At 47.9% G+C, this 14,067-nt stretch overlaps 1 protein-coding gene across 1 annotated transcript in view; it reads left to right on the forward strand.

The window, feature by feature from the left end:
* MEGF11 (multiple EGF like domains 11) overlaps window positions 1-14,067 on the forward strand; it is a 332,603-nt gene that overhangs the window by 235,279 nt on the left and 83,257 nt on the right. The window contains 1 exon segment of the mRNA XM_049777656.1: window positions 13,089-13,335. Coding sequence (XP_049633613.1) covers window positions 13,089-13,335 — 247 coding nt within the window.

The following is a 14,067-nucleotide window of genomic DNA, read 5'->3' on the forward strand; positions in this document are numbered from 1 at the left end:
TCACTCCTGGCAGAGACCAGGGGACCCTATGTGATGCAGGATGGAAGCTGGGTCAGCTGTGTGCAAGGCAGGAGTTTTGACCCCTGTATAACCTTCCTGGGCCTAAGCTCTGACCTTAAAAGGTAGAAAGAGGGGCCGGGCGGTGGCGCTAAAGGTAAGGTGCCTGCCTTGCCTGCGCTAGCCTTGGACGAACCGCGGTTCGATCCCCCGGTGTCCCATATGGTCCCCCAAGCCAGGAGCGACTTCTGAGCGCATAGCCAGGAGTAACCCCTGAGCGTTACCGGGTGTGGCCCAAAAACCAAAAAAAAAAAAAAAAAAAAAGGTAGAAAGAAAGGTTCAGTAACTGGGTTCCTACCCTTTACCCATTTTCATCAATTCCTCTCTTGGTGCAAACCCTCTAGCAAGAGAACTAGATCTATGGGACTGGAGTGAACCTGTCACAGCCTCTGTGTCTTCCTCCTTGCCTTGTATGGCTTCACCTTTCTCTGCCAAGGCCTGAAAAGTAGCTCCTGGTCCCAGACATGTGACAGAGCCGAGGGATCCCCCTTGTGTCCCCAGCCTGCTAGCCTGGATAACTACTGAGTAGGGAGCAGAAAATGGAAGGATGGAAATAGCAGACAAGGCAGAGGCTTCTCCCGCCCTGAAGAAGTTGATCCACTCTGTGACCTTCCCTCAGAGCCTGCATGTGGGGGTCCCACCAACACTCTGACTTTCATGAGCCCCTTTTGATGTCCAGCCCTGCCCAGTGGGAAGCTGTCCATGGCCCTCTAAAAGCTGAAAGGCAGGTGTGGGTGGGCTGGGGAGGGTGAGGCCCCCTAGCTGCCTTGAAAGGTTCTTCTGAAGAGGTGATTTCTTTGTGGCAAGGACATGATTTATGAAGCTTTTCTAGGCAAATTGTGGAGATAAATGGTCTTTGGGGCTGGGAAGCTTCAAAGGCAGCAATGCAGAATGAGAGAAAACCAGGCTTCATTAAAAGCCTTGGGGGAGGTAAGTGGGCTGAAGACAGACCTTTCCTGCAGGGACCAGCCCCCCTCCTCTCACCCTGAGCCCACTCACCTCAGAGCTGAAGGCTCTCAGCTAAGATGCTGGGGTCTTTGAATCATTATCCTGAGATGGTTTGATCTGGGCAGGAGTGCAAGAAGAACAAGGAATAGCCCGGTGGGTACCCACTGGAAGTACACCCACACACTCTCTATCCTTGCAGCACCCCATCCTGTTTGTCCTGCAGTCTCCCATGTCATGTCTGGCCTTGCAGCCCCCTTTCCTATTTATCCCTGAACCTCCATATTCTATCTTCCTTGCACCCATATCTTATCTGTCCCTGCAACCCTGTCTATCCCTGAAAGCCCATATCCTGTCTGCCTCTGCAGTGTCCCCTCACATACTTCCACTCTGGGTGGCCCAAGGCCTTAGTGGACCCAGGAGTCTCACTTTTCCCTGCTTCTAGCTGACTGGCCTCTATCACCTCCATCCATAACCTAGGAGAGAACTAGCCAAACCCTAGCCCCGGTCTGTCCTCTTCCCAAACCCACACTGTGCTCTGAGTTTCTATGGTTAAAGAAAAACAGGCCAGGGGTTATGATATGTCGTCCTGCACCCAGAACTTTGAGTCTTTCCTTTGTGGCAAAGCTGCCTAAGGAAGTATGGCATGGAGTGAAGGTTTTTGGTGTTCTCACGTCCCCCATGGTGCCACATCCTGTCACACAGTTCCTGGGAAATCAACACACATGACTTCCTCACCTCCAGGCCCCTCTCTGAAAGCAGGTAAACTCACACACATACTCTCCTCATCTCATCCCCAGGCCTGCTGAGAGCAACAAATAATGGGGTACTGATGGGGCTGATGCCCCCACTCTTTCTGTTCATCCTTAAGGGGTGCACTGTAACTGTGGATTTCTACCTTCTGAGGAAGAAACCTTCTAGGGGCTGCTGGGAGGGCTTGGCAAGCCTTGATGCCAAGGGCTCAGCATTGGTTCCATGCACCTTCTCACTCATGGAGATGAGAAGCTCTGAGAAAAGGGGCCACCAAACTGCCCTCACTCCTGGTAGTTTGATGGTTTGGCATCTGGTCAAAATGGACCACACCTGGAGCAGGTATCAAAACGAGAGTGACAGTGAGGAAGGTCAGGGATGGGGTGGGAGTCTTAACTCAGAATAGTTGAATATACTGATGTCTGATTCCCTCCTGGCCTGCTCCCTGACCCACTGTTTGCCTCCCCCTGCCCTGGCAGCAGGGCTTTCCCAATCTCCCCAGCTTCAGCTCCCGGCACCTTCCCATTCTGTGGGTCACTTGTCAGTTTCCCAAATGACCTATGAACTTCTCACAAAGTTTTTGAGCCAGTTCTCCAGGGCAGTTGCTGTGTGTCCATGGCAAACACTTGCCAGTTTCCTGACCTGTAAAATGGGAAGGAGTGGGTTGAGGAGGGGAATCGGGGACATAAAAATGATCTCTCAACTCCAAAAGCAAGAAAGCCAGACTTTCAACTCTGCCTTTTGCCATTTGCACCCCCAAGGGAACTGTTACATCTGAAAATATTTTTGGCTGTAGACACCCAGAAAACTACAGGAGAACATTTCATAACCAGAGCATCCTCCCAAAAAGAATGTTCTAACCATGAACAAAAATCATGGGGGCCACAGCAATAGTGCAAGGGGAAAGTGCTTACCAGGTTTGATTACTGGGTCAGACTCCAACATTGCCAGGAGTGACTCTGAACACAGAATCAAGAGTAAACCCTAAGCACTGCTGGTATGGACCCCAAAGAAACAGAAACAATGATCATGCTGAAACTGAGAAACCCTGATTTGATTATTCAATGACTCCAAACCTCAGTTCCTTAGTTTTCTCAGTGGACGAATAGGATGACAATTCCACCTCCCACCGTAGATTCTGAGCCCTCTTCGGAATGAGGCAGCACGTGGGAAAATACCATGAACTTTGAGAGAACCAAACAAACCCCCAAGGCTGAAAGGGGCTCAGCAGGTTCAGCAGTGGGATGGTCACTGGCCACCCCTGCTCCCTAAAGTTTGAGGGAGTGCAGCAGTTGAGTCCCGCCTTCATGGGAGTTCCAGAGAGCTGCAAGAGCCAGATTAAGTAACACAAGAGAAAGTACCAAGAGTAATAAACAGCTCACTAATTGGTAATGATGCATCATTATAATCCTGTTCTGTCAGCATCTTCCAGGCTAGGGACTGTGTCGGGAGATTTGGTTTTAATCTATGGTTTTAACCTTGGTCTATTAATATTTAATTTCAGCCATCTAAGTGGTGGAGTGATACAGGGCTGAGTAATGCCCAGTTCGGAGCCTGAAAGTCAGCCTTGAGTTTTCCTTTTTTATTTTTTTTCTGAAGAAGTTTTTAAAAATGGGATCACCCTGAGCATAATTACAAAGTTATTAATGATTGAGTTTCAAGTGTACGATGTTCCAATACCCACCCTTTTACCAGTGTTCACTACTCTCCACCAGTGTCCCGTTTCCCCCAACCCCATCCCTAGTCTGTCTCTATGGTCGACACACTTTTTAAAACTTTATTTGACTGATTCATTGATTGATTGATTGGTTTGGGGATCACACCTAATGGCACTGAGGTTACTCCTGGTTCTGCATTCAGAAGTCACCCGTAGCAGGCTGGGGGATCATATGGGATGCCAGGAATAGAACTGGGTCCTTTCTGGATCGGCTACATGCAAGGCAAATGCCCAACTGCTGCACTATCTCTTCAGCCCCTGGTAGACACATTTTTATTTTTATTTTTTCCCTTTTTAGAACACTGTGATTTACAATACTGTTACTGATAGGGTGAGTTTTTCTTCTCCACCTAAGAGCACTTGGGGCCAGAGTGATAGCACAGTGGTAGGGTGTTTGCCTTGCATGCAGCTGAGTCAGGACAGACCTCGGTTAGATCTCCGGGATCCCATATGGTCCCCAAGCCAGGAGCGATTTCTGAGCGCATAGCCAGGAGAAAGCTCTGAGCACCACCAGGTGTGGCCCAAAAACAAACAAACAAACAAAAAAAAAGAGCACTCACCTCTCTGGCCTGTTCCTTCCACCTGTTTTATAATGAAGCTGAGTGCAGGATCCCGCATTGGAGCAATCAGGAAAACTGGGCCTTAGCCTAATTGTCTTCCTTCCTTCTTCCTTCCTTCCTTCCTTCCTTCCTTCCTTCCTTCCTTCCTTCCTTCCTTCCTTCCTTCCTTCCTTCCTTCCTTCCTTCCTTCCTTCCTTCCTTCCTTCCTTCCTTCCTTCCTTCCTTCCTTCCTTCCTTCCTTCCTTCTCCGGTGTGACTTATGTGAAGTGTCATGGAGAGAGATAGCAACCCTGAGAAGGGAATCTGCCGCTCTCTCAATTACCTCAACCCCACCCCTGGGGAAGTGACTGAGTAGATCTAGGACAGATAAAGTCTGTGGTGAGTTCCTGCATTTCATGGATACCAAGACCCACCAGACCCACTAGGCAGCCTTCAATCTACACCTGACGTCCACATTTTCTACCCAGTATTTGGGACTTAATACCCACTACCTGAGGAGTAGTGGACCCAAGGAGCTGTGGACTCAGGCTGGAGCAAGGAATTGCTCTTTACAGGAAAAGAAAAATCAGCCTTGGACCCAGGCCTTTCAGCTCTGTAGCCTTCCATCCTCAAAAAAGAATTTCAGGAAGAGATGAGCAATGAAGTAAAAACAAATTTTTATTCTGAGAAAATGAGGAAAGGGAAGGAGATGATAATAAAGGGAGAGCATGGGCTTTTCCAAAGAACCTCAGTACACGACCAGAGTTAAAGTATAAGAGCCCACATATCATGTGGACAACAAGTGCTCGGGTATAAAATAAGATATGTATGTATGTCACCCACATACCATATTTCTAATCCCTTAGGTGAACAGGTCTAAAGAAGCAGGGTAACTTCAAAGAAATAATCAGCCAAGCCAGTCAAAAAAGGATGATGATGGCATCATGGCCTTTTATCTCGTGTTCTCTCCTTCAGAACTCCTCTTTCTTTATTAAAACCAATTCCCAATACCAGGAGGGGGAAGGTTGAGTAATTCAGGTGGACTTTTACATACCAAAAGAGAGATTTATGGGAAAGAGGAAGATGGAGAACACCATTTATTGGAGTTGATAGCTGGGTATGATCTAACACTTGGGCACCATGTACCCTGGCAACATATGCATGGCACTCCTTTGTTCCAAGCTGATTTTTAAAGAATTTTTTCCAACCTATGCCATGTTGGGCTTTCTACCCAGGTAAGAGTTCTGTTGTTAGGGTGGTTTGCCAGGGGGAAGAGTTGGGAATAGTTGACTGTCTTTGACATTCCCTTCTTGGCATTACTGGAGCTTCTCTAGGTAGGGAGTCCAGTCTTCTCTGGGTCTGCAGTGACACCAGGTAAAACTTTTATCAGTGACAAAGCAATTCCTGGTTTTATTGCATCTCAAGAATTTATTACCTTATGGGAATCCCTTCCTTACCTGCCTGTCTGCTTCACTTCCTTCCAATCTTCCTTTAGCTCTTTTTCTCTTTCTCTCCTTTCTCTGTGTTATCTCTCTCCTTAGAGCAGTGCTTCTCAATTATTTTCTGTCATGCCCCCCATGAAGAAGAAAACATTTTTCGTGCCTCCATGACTGTAAATAGTATCTTTATTTAAAAAATTTTTAAATAAAAACAAAACAAAAGCAAAACAAAAATATATAAAATAATTTGAGCTGATTTTTTAATCAGAGGTCATGTCTGGATTAATGGCTCCAATGAACACGTTTTGTAATGCATAGCTTTTCGAAGTAGTGTTTGAAGCAGGACACAGCAACTCTCAGCTCCAGAGACATACAGAGACATAAACACAGGGCTTAGCTTGTTATGACAGTGTTTGCTGAGGTCAAAGGCACCCCATTTTACGAAGTCTTCACTGCATCTTGGTCACATCAATTCCTTCCCTTCTATTTCAGATACCCTTTCAAGGAAAGGGCCAACTCGAAGCCAGTCCTATTGAACTGAATATACCTTCTTACAAATATAGAGAGCAGAGCGGGGAGGACAATGAGCTGCTGTATCCCACCTTCCCACACGCCCTAGAACTGCCTCTCAGGCCAGAAAAGAGAGACTCTACCTCTGAGAAGTTCCCTTGGCTCCTATTGGAGCTGGGCAATTGACACGGGGCTCCTGCGAAGTCTTTGTATGTCAGCTGGAAAGGCTTCAGGCAGCTTTTCCTCCTCTGGGCCTCCTGCTGCAGGTTTTGTAAAATCAGGAACAATCCCAGGACCTGGTCACATCCCTGTTTTTTTTCATTAGGAGTTCAGGTTCCCAAAGACCATGAAGAACAGACTTGGGGTTAGGGAATGAATAGGGCCATGCCTGGGAGGTAGTCAGGCAGAAGAAGGCCTTTCTGCCACTAAAAGGGAACCTGAGGAACTAGAGAGATATACCACAGGTAGATTGTTTGCCTCACACACAGCCAACCCAGGTATCTGGCAACCCATATGGTTGATGCAGGAGTGGTGAAGGCAGGTCTCTGTATTAGTCCATTTTTCGTCGGTTCCTCAATGTTTTCAAGAATTAAAATATTGAGTAATAAACATGCTCAGTTTCAATTTAAGAAAAGTTTATTGGAAAGTAGAGGAGAAAGTAGAAGGCGCTCGCATGTGGGGAGGAACTTAGCATAGGGTTAAGTTAAAAATGGTTCATCCTTGGGGCTAGGGCTGGAGAGATAGCATGGAGGTGGGGTATTTGCCTTGAATGTAGAAGGATGGTGGTTTGAATCTGGCCATCCCATATGGTCCCCGGAGCCTGCCAGGAATGATTTCTGAGCAGATAACCAGGAGTAATTCCTGAGCTCCGCTGGGTGTGGCCCAAAAATAAAACAAAACAAAAAATATGGGTTTTATGGGGAATATGGAGTCTTTGTGCAATCTCTTTGCACTCCTTATCAATTGATAAGAATGTTACAAATAATGCAAAGATTCTACAGGTTGGGTGGGGAGATGGGGATATGACTGGTCTGAGTCCTTTGGGTTTGACATTTGCTTTAGGCATTACCCATTATCTTAGTCAAAACTCTATGCAGAATTCTAAGGACTTGGAAGAATTGTTGACTTCTTGCTTATCAGAAAGATTCCAGGAATTCTCAGGAACATTAAAATGATAGGATGGGAGCAGTCAAAAATGGGACTGCTCACAGCAACTGACAAGGGGAAACTGAGGTTTTCTTTTTCACCCTGAGTACTGACAAGAGTGATCTCTGAGTGCAGAGCCAAGAGTAACCTTGAGCACTGCTAGGTGTGTCCCCAAAACCAAAAATATAAAAACAAATTAATGAATTACATTTAAAAAATAAAAGTGAATGTGAGGGCCCGGAGAGATAGCACAGCGGCGTTTGCCTTGCAAGCAGCCGATCCAGGACCAAAGGTGGTTGGTTCGAATCCCGGTGTCCCATATGGTCCCCTGTGCCTGCCAGGAGCTATTTCTGAGCAGACAGCCAGGAGTAACCCCTGAGCACCACAGGGTGTGACCCAAAACAAAAACAAACAAAAAAAAAAAAGTGAATGTGAGTTCTTGGACCAGACCCTTGCATAGGCCAAGGGAACTCAGGGCTATTGGTTTTGGGCTCATTTCTCCCCTTAATCTTCAATGGCCTCCCCTCCAAGCAATATTGAGAACCTCTTCCCCCTGCCCCTCTAAAATCCCTGCCTGAGAGGAAGCTTTGCACATCCTTAGGAGGGCTTTTTGTCAGCTGATGAGCTATCTGAAAGGACCCTGCTTAGCCCCATCACTCCAGACTAGTTAACTTCAAATGTCCAGGCATGAGAATTGGGCACTGGGGGGATCTAGCCAGGGCCTTCTGTATGTGAAGTTGCCAAGTAGCTGCTGTCCCAATAAGTCACTTCTTCCTAGAGTGAAGCAGATGTGCTGGGCAAGGCTGAGTGAGCTGGCGAAGAGGAAGGCATTTTTGGTGGTACAAACACACACACACACACACACACACACACGAGTGTTTCTGATACCCATGAAGATTCCTCCACTTGATTTGCATCAGCCAAAGGCAAATATAATTAGGAAGGAGCGTCTGTGATGGGGAACAAGTGTGTGAGGGGATGACATTCAAGGCCAAATTGCAGAGAGTTTGCGATGCTCTGTGAGGGAATGCAGAGCGCTGCTGTCATTATAATGACGAGAGTTTTTATTCACCTACACAGGGCAGATAATTGACTCGCAGTGGGCTGCCTGCTTCTGCTATTGCTGGCACTGGGTATTTCTTCATAGCTGGAGTTTCTCCCTGTAAGCTGGAACTTTTCCTTTGTCACTGAGGGGAGCAGTTTCTATGAAATGATGACCCTTCCCTGCTTCCCTCAACTAGTGTTCCAAATCTAGTGTCTCCTCTTCCTGACAATTTAATACCGTGCTAATGAGCCCAAGTTACTTTGCTGTGTTAATCTGCAAACAATGTCTGATTATTTCCATGTTTTCCTGCTGTGATGGGAGAAAGTGAGTGCTTGAAAGTACCTGACCAAATATTTCCACATACAGACCACATATATATCTCATATATACACAGATATGAACATATACACAAATATACTTTCATACATATTCAGACACACTAAAACACACAATGCCCATTCAAGCACAGACATACACATAGTCACGACCTACACAATGGCATGCATACAAGCTGCCATGTGCCCACTAATGTGGGCTTCACAAAGGGGCTCCCATGGCTATTCCAAGCCCACTTCCTCATTAGCATGTTCACAGGCACCCTAAAAGCTGCCATACATCTCTGTTCTCCTGAGACCGGCCAGCTTAGAGAACAACCCACCTGCCAGGAGTCTGCACAGACCTGTCAATATCTGCACCTCCTATTTCTACCCCTCTGCTCCTACACCCTCATTATACCTTCCCTCTGCTCCTGTCTCCCCTAATCTTCTATCCCTGCTCCGATACCCCCACTGCTCCCACAACCCCTATTCCTACTATTCCCCTGTTTATACTTTCCATCTCTTCTTATTTCCTGACTTCTAGTACTTCCACTGATGGTAGGTCAGTAGATTTGGGGTTTCTACTGAAGGTTACTGAGACTCCTTAAAGAGACCAAAGCTAGTATCATTCTTTTATCCACTGTTTCTTCCCATGAGTATTTACCACCCACAGCACCCAGCACCTCCCACCCAATTCTTCCACTAGTACTCAGTACCCCAACAGTAGCACCACTCAATACCCAATATTCCCCATCCAGCACTTAGCACACTCACACAGTACTCAGTTAGTACCTACTATCTCCTACCCAGTACCCAATCTGCACTGAGCACAAATGGACTTGGACACTTATGGACAGGGATTCTAGCCTAGGGATTGTTTTGCCTCGTGGGTGGTTGGTGATGAGCAGAGAGGAAAAGGCTGCCCCTTTTTGCTTTGTAGCCACTACACTGTGGCTCCTCCGTGGCTCTTCCTGGGGAGGATGTTTTTTTGCAGAGGAGTGAACAGAGTGGAAGATGTAGCCTACCGGCCTCAGGCACACACTCCATCTCTCCAATCCTTTATTCCCATCTGTCATCTAGTGAGCAAGCAAAGCCTAACTGAAGGTGGATGTGTGCAGTCAAGTCCATCGGAACTTGGCTGGGTCTTGCCTAGAGCCTGCATCTTTTCTTTTTCATTTCTAAACGCACACCGATATCTATGGACATGAGAAAGGGCACAGTGGAGAGGTTAGTGGGTTGGGGAGTTATTTATGGGAGTCGTTTATGGATGTTACCTCCCAGTAGTGCTCATGGTACTTGCCTCATGGTGCAGTACTTGGGCCCAACATAGCTGAGCAGATGTCATGTGTGTGGTGCTCCCCAATTCCAAGAGGTTAGGGTTTTTTTTAATAGGGACAGGGATTCTGGAATATTTCAGTTTTTCATTTTGTTTTCTGGAGCTGGGGTCAGAGGTCAGGGCCTCAGACCTATGAAGCCTGTGCTTTCTTTTTTTTTTTTTTTTTTTTTTTTTTGATTTTTGGGCCATACCCGGTTACGCTCAGGGGTTACTCCTGGCTATGTGCTCAGAAGTTGCTCCTGGCTTGGGGGACCATATGGGACACCGGGGGATCGAACTGCGGTCTGTCCAAGGCTAGCGCAGGCAAGGCAGGCACCTTACCTTTAGCGCCACCGCCTGGCCCCCCTTTTTTTTTTTTTTTTTTTTTTTTTGTGGTTTTTGGGTCACACCCGGCAGTGCTCAGGGGTTATTCCTGGCTCCAGGCTCAGAAATTGCTCCTGGCAGGCACGGGGGACCATATGGGACGCCGGGATTCGAACCGATGACCTCCTGCATGAAAGGCAAACGCCTTACCTCCATGCTATCTCTCCAGCCCCATGAAGCCTGTGCTTTCTTATAGAGTCACATCTCTGACCTGAATACTTAATACTGAGTACTTAAATCCTGAGTACTTAATGCTGACGTGAGGTACAAATATGAAGGCATATTTGTGACCTGGAGAGTTGCTCTAAGGCAGGGGTACTCAAGGTCGTTAAATAGGGGCCAGTTCACTATCCCTCAAACCATTGGAGGGCCAGATTGTAGTTTATAAAAGAACTATGAACAATAGTGGCCCACGGGCTATAGTTTAAAGACCCCTACCCGAGACTGAGAGGAAGAGTTGAGAGACAGAGAGGGGAAGGGGAGTCAGAGAGTGTGGCACACATTCCATACACGTGCGTTGCAGCTAGGGATGAGTAGGCTGCTAAGCAGGTCAGGCAGCAGCAGCAAAAATACCCAGTAGGCAGGACACATGTGGTTCGATTCCCAATGCCACAGGATCTCCTGGACACTAACAGGAATGAGGAATGACCCCAGAGCACCATCAAATATACTCCAAAATTAATCTTGAACTAATTATCATTGCTGTTACACTCAAGTCCTAGTATGTCCTTTGCTCTTATGTGATATCCTGTACTTGGCAATGAAACAATAGAACTAGTCAGGGGCAGGAGCAGTGGATCTACAGATAAGACATCTATCTACCTTGCAAGCGCTAGCCTAGGGCAGACTGTGGTTCGATCCCCCAGCGTCCAATATGGTCCCCCCAAGCTAGGAGCAATTTCTGAGCACACAGCCAGGAGTAACCTCTGAGCATCAAACAGGTGTGGCCCTAAACCCTACCCCACCCCCCAAAAAAGAGAGAACTAGTAAGACAGAGAACTCAGCTAGTCCTACCCTGAGTGCATGTCTTCGTGACTGGGAGATGCTGGCTCCGAGGCCATTGAGCACCCTCTTTTGTGGGAGTGAAACTCGTTTTTGCTAGACTGCAGCAGAGGTAGAACATTTGGGATGTGGTTCAACTTGGTCAATTTGGGGCATATAGGAAGGAACTGGGAGTCCAGGGGACCTCGTGCAAGCAGCAGCAGACTTCTGACAGCTACTTAGCCCTAGTGGACAACTCCTCAGCTACACTTAGTCCCCCAAAATCTGGGTGCTTGTTGCTAGGTGCTCAAGCCAGGTGCTCATGGGCTGTGTTCTGACTTGTCCCCTCACTGATTTGTCCCTCCAGGGCACCTCTTAATTCCACTTACCTACCCCCTTTCCTCATGAATTACTTAAACCCAGAATCATGGGGGGCAGCCATAAAGGACAATTGATATCTTCCTTGGGATGATAACATGTCAGTAAGGGGTGGGTCAAATATGGGGCCTCAATTATGTGAGGTGGCCCTCTCTCCCCCCTGAGTTACATCTCCAGCCCCACTCTCCTCTTCAGATAGGACCATGTACACTCACTGCAGTTTTCCCAGGACTGAGAATGTCTCTACACAAATGGTCTTAGAGTTGGAGACAGGCCAGATGGCCAAATTTACCATCCTCCAGACAACTTCATATAGTTCTCTCTCTCTCTCTCTCTCTCTCTCTCTCTCTCTCTCTCTCTCTCTCTCTCTCTCTCTCTCTCTCTCTCTCACTATCTCACTATCTCACTTTCTCTCTGATTTTGTTTTTGGACACAGCATTGCTCAGGGCTTGTTTCTGGCTCTGCATTCACTCCTGATGGGACTCAAAGAGCCATTAGGGATGCTGGGGATTGAATTTTTTAGCTAGCTGCATGAAAGACTAGTGCTGTACCCACTGCACTGTCTCTCCAGCCCCTGCTGATGCTTTTCTTCTTGAAAGTCTGGCCCGTCCCAAACCAGGCACCCTCTTTCTCTCCACTGAGTTTGTCTTAGAATATTATTGTGTCTCTCCATGGACACCCCAAACCCAGCCCCCATACCCCAACTGGAGCGATCACTTTGGGGACCGAGTCTATGCAGCTGGGCAGGATATGCTGGCACAGCTTTGCTTCTAAGCCCTGGGAGGGGGAATTTAGCCAAGTTGGCCCTGCAGCACTTCTTTGAAACAATTACATCTAAAAGATCTGGAAGGCTGCCTGTCACCTCTAGGGAAGCATTTCTTTTTCCTGCTACTTCTGAAGCAGACCACTTAAAAAGCAGTGAGATGTGAGTGAAGATGAAGCAAGGAAGGGTGTAGGCAGCCCTGAAAGGGAATTGGGTGGGGTTGTGGGAATGGGGAGAGGAGAGAGGAGGTCCAAAGCCAGGAGAGGGACAGAGAGACAGAAGACTTAGAAGACAGGTGCAGAGAAGAGGTGCAAGTGGTGAGAAAACAAATGATTTTCAGGAAGAAACTAGATGAGTTAGAGAAAGGGGACAGATTAAGCTGGGGAGATTCCAAACAGGACTGGCGGGTAAGTTTACCAGAGAAAAAATGGGAGTATACAGGAAGAGGTGGGTTGGGCTTTCTGAGAGGAATGGAGAAAGCCATCTAAGCAGTTACGTACTCAGCTTCAGAGAATTCATCCTAGACAGGGGCTTCAGGCCAAAAGGGCCTTACTGGATGATGCAGCCAGAAGCTTCCAGCTTAATGGAGCACACCACTGTCCTGACTTCTGTGGCTTTTGGGGTGCTAAATAGAGAAGGGAGGGTTGCTTGGCAACGCAGCCTGGCCCAGAAGCTTCTTGAGAAGCTGTGCAGACACAGGAAAGATGCCATGTGGCAGAATATCCTGGGTCCCTGGCCCAGGGGAGCTGACCTCTCGAGGAGGTGCAGCCTTGACCGTGTTCTCTCTCCTGCTCTCTTGCAGGCTGTGACAGCGACCACTGGGGCCCACATTGCAGCAACCGCTGCCAGTGCCAGAACGGCGCCCTGTGCAACCCGATCACCGGTGCCTGCGTGTGCGCCCCGGGCTTCCGTGGTTGGCGCTGCGAAGATCTCTGCGCACCTGGCACCCACGGCAAGGGCTGCCAGCTGCCGTGCCAGTGCCGTCATGGTGCCAGCTGCGACCCCCGCACGGGCGAGTGCCTTTGTGCACCTGGCTATACTGGAGTCTAGTATGTGAAGTGGTGTGGTGGGTGGGCTTGGGGGTGGATTGTAATGTGTGGAAGGGAATGAGTGTGTTGTGAGTGGGCAGGGTCTAGTGTGTGGATGGGGCTTGGCATGTTGTGGTTGGGTGGCGTCTGGTATGAGAAGGGCAGGATGGGCCGTGAGTGGGCAGAGCATGGGCACAGGAAGACCCCCAAGGATCCTGGCAGCTCAGTAAGCCCTATTGAGACTCCAGAAAAAACCCTTTCTCATGGAGGTCTTGGATTCTCTTGTACTCCAGTTCCTCCTGCTCACTTGAGCCTGAGCCTCGCAGTGGTCCTCAAACTATGGCCCGCAGGCCACATATTGTATTTGTATCTGTTTTGTTTCTTCATGGCAAAATAAGATCTATGCAGTGTGCATAAGAATTCGTTCATAAGTTTTGTTTTTACTAGAGTCAGACCCTCCAATGGTCTGAGGGACAGTGAACTGGCCCCCAGTTGAAAAAGTTTGAGGACCCCTGCTCCAGGCGTTGGAATGAGAAAGCTGGATAAAGGCATGCAGATTGACAAAAGGATTTATTTGTTCCGCTATCACCTTCTCCTACCTGAACCCCCAACCCCAAGTCTCTCACTGGAGAATTCACAATGACAGAGCACTCCCAAAGCGCCTGAGGTGGACCCCCCTCAGAGACAAACTTCACCTTTTTCTTTTCTTTTCTTTTCTTTTTAATGTTTTATTTAAACATCTTGATTACAAAC

The sequence above is a fragment of the Suncus etruscus genome, chromosome 1 (genome assembly GCF_024139225.1).
Source record: "Suncus etruscus isolate mSunEtr1 chromosome 1, mSunEtr1.pri.cur, whole genome shotgun sequence".
NCBI lineage: Eukaryota > Metazoa > Chordata > Mammalia > Eulipotyphla > Soricidae > Suncus > Suncus etruscus.